This window comes from Onychomys torridus, chromosome 1, assembly GCF_903995425.1.
Source record: "Onychomys torridus chromosome 1, mOncTor1.1, whole genome shotgun sequence".
Classification (NCBI taxonomy): domain Eukaryota; kingdom Metazoa; phylum Chordata; class Mammalia; order Rodentia; family Cricetidae; genus Onychomys; species Onychomys torridus.
In genome coordinates this window covers 98,196,949-98,199,596 of record NC_050443.1, presented here as the reverse complement: position 1 = coordinate 98,199,596, position 2,648 = coordinate 98,196,949, and the positions used below count along the sequence as shown (strand labels likewise).

The following is a 2,648-nucleotide window of genomic DNA, read 5'->3' as shown; positions in this document are numbered from 1 at the left end:
CATGGCATTGAAGACTGACCTTTGAATTATTCTGGAAGGACTCCAGCAGCAAACATAGCTTCCTCTGCAGCTCCTGTAAGTCTCTGGAGACACTTGGGGGCTCTTCTTTGGCCATCTTGAAATGTCCTTCAGTCTTGCTCTAGATTATTTTTCCTACCAGTTAGTTCAGTGATGTAGCATGTAGCCCAATCTCTCATGTCGCCGTCTCTTGCTATCACTGAAGGAAACAAAGGTTCTTGAATCATTAGCAGTCACCAAGGAGCCTGTGCCATCCCCTACACACTGATGGTGGGCATGCAGATGGACATAACTTGATAATATTTATCAAGTTTTTAAGCTGCACACACTTTGATTCAGCAATTTATTTATCATGAACCTAAATGAAGATAATAGATATATGAAAATATACCCAAAGATATATAAACAGAAAAATCACATTCCTGTTTATAATACAAATGACCAGCAAGATAGAAGAAATAAGTTAAATCCATATATAGAAAAAGAGCTAGAAAGACATGTATGTCTTTTGGCCTACTGTTGAAAATAACATTTGACAAACAAGAAAACTGAATTACTGTTCAATCTCCCACTCCCAGTCTCTCTTTTCTCCTCCAATGGGGACTTGGGATGCCTTCTCTTCATTTGGCTCTAGGCACATTACACAATGCCACCCTTTATTTATGTATGGTGAGGTCCTCACTAACAATACCCATCCCCAAGGCCATGGCATGATTATTTTCTGTCACTCAACGGCCTGGAATTTGCAAGACTTCCCATCGTTTATGTGTTTTCCATGAAGGCAATGAGCCAAATTAGATACACTTTTAGCCCTGGCTGAGCTCTTATTTTCTGTTTCCCAGAACATCTGTCTGGGTTGGACAGAATGGGATCTCTACCTGTCTGTCTCCTGGCAGACAGCCTCCTGATCTCACATACTTGTGTCAGTGGATTCTTTCACGGTGCCAAAAGTAGTCACGTTTATTTACCGTATTGAATATCCCACTTGCCTATCATGTGTTAGAGTGAGGAAACATATCTTACCACTGTCTACACTACAGTCTAGTGTGCACGGTTTCATCACACCAGCTCACAAGACATTCTCTCCTCTTGGCCAGGGGAGAACCAACTCCTGCACCTATATTTATGTCGTTAATGCAGCAGCTGGCACTGATGTTGAATTTAGGATGGTCCCAGCCTTCAGTTCACCTAATCTCATCTCTGCAGCGGGCTCAAACAAGCCCAGCTGCCACCTTACAAGTCTTCTTTGCCCTGGGAAACATACGAATGCCATCCAGACCTGTCTGGGGAGTCTGACGGAGGAAGCGTGGGAAGAAGGCGGAGGACCGCAGTTGGCACACGCATCTACCTAGCCACTAACCAATTCCCAGGCCCTCTACTCCTTCTAGGGTCCCTGTGCAGACACTAAGCAGGGTCATAGGGAAGGTCGGAAGGCGCCATCCCAACTAGCCTAGGGCGCCCCGCCTACTCTGAGCTTGGAGGCCTAGCCACGTTCTCAGAGAACAGGCCCCGCCCCTTACAAGGCTCCAAATAAAGTCTTGCCCCAGCGTCCCACGAGCAAACCGCCACCGTGAACGTTCCAGCTGCGGGTTGGGTCGAATCCCTGAGCTCTGGACAGGGCCTTCTGGACGCCTGGAAACCTATCCCGGTCCCACTTTCCGATGAGTGTTTGAGACTTTCAATCTAAGGGCGGGGATCCAGAGAGAAGGAAAGGGTGTGATGCAGATGTAGATCCGACCCCCGACCGCCCCGCCCATAAACTAAGAGACGGAACTCAGGGTAGCTGGGCACCCTGTCACTGATCTTCTGGGGCAAACCCACCTTTGACACCTGCAGCTCCCTCCTGCTGTAGCGCATGGCACCGTGTTGACCAACCCTAGGGAGGAGCTGTGGATGCCCAAGCAAGACTCCAAGTCTTCCCAGGCAGGTTTCCCAAAAAGGAGGCAGGGCCTCGTTCGCGGATTGGCACTGGCGACCCCACCACTACTTTTTTTTTTTTAAACCAAATCTAGCTGCGGGTGTGTAAGCGTGGGGATGGCTGGAAATGGATCTCCCCGTGACCTCCCACCCGCATCAGGTACCTTCAAGACCAACCCAGAGGACAACAGCTATAGGCGGAGGAAGCTAGTGCATTCTCCCTTGGTCGCCCCTGAACTCCTCTACTTCCCAGGCCGAGCTTGGAGGATTCAGCCAGTCGGGGTCCCCTAAACTCCACACCCCACAGCTTTGCTCTCTCACCTGGTGCTAGCTGCCCCGATACCCAGCTCTGCAGCCACCGAGGGCGAGAAGCGAAGTGGGAGAAAGAAGCGACCCGACTCAGGCATGAGGGTGGACCGGAGCTAGACTTGCTCCTCCCCACCCGCAAGCGCTCTTCCTTCAACTAGGCCGAAGCCACGCCCTTATGTCACGCCCCTCGTCTAGGCCCCGCCCCTCAGCCACAATCTGCACTGGTCCTCCACCCAGGCACAGGTCCCTGCCCTGCCTTTCCAGCCAGAACAGGAAGGATCGGGTATCCTGGCACCCAGCCGCGCGGCTGCCAGCTTTGCTAGGCGCATTCGCTTCTTCCCACACACTCTAGGAACAATCCCTACAAACTTCTAGACTCTAGAGGATGACTAATGAGGAAATGA

General features: G+C 50.7%; 1 protein-coding gene across 3 annotated transcripts in view; it reads right to left on the bottom strand.

Annotated features, from left to right (window-relative positions):
* Tmem159 (transmembrane protein 159) overlaps window positions 1-2,363 on the bottom strand; it is a 15,489-nt gene extending 13,126 nt beyond the window's left edge. Inside the window, exons 1-2 of one of the 3 annotated variants that reach the window (XM_036206451.1) lie at window positions 2,257-2,363; window positions 20-217 (exon numbers count right to left, since the gene is read on the bottom strand). In XM_036206451.1, coding sequence (XP_036062344.1) covers window positions 20-115 — 96 coding nt within the window. In that variant the 5' untranslated portion in view covers window positions 116-217; window positions 2,257-2,363. Of the gene's footprint in view, window positions 1-19; window positions 218-1,538; window positions 1,601-1,839; window positions 1,904-2,256 lie in introns of those variants that run through there. The other 2 variants (XM_036206460.1, XM_036206467.1) reach the window with 2 other exon arrangements.
* Window positions 2,364-2,648: the final 285 nt, after the last annotated feature.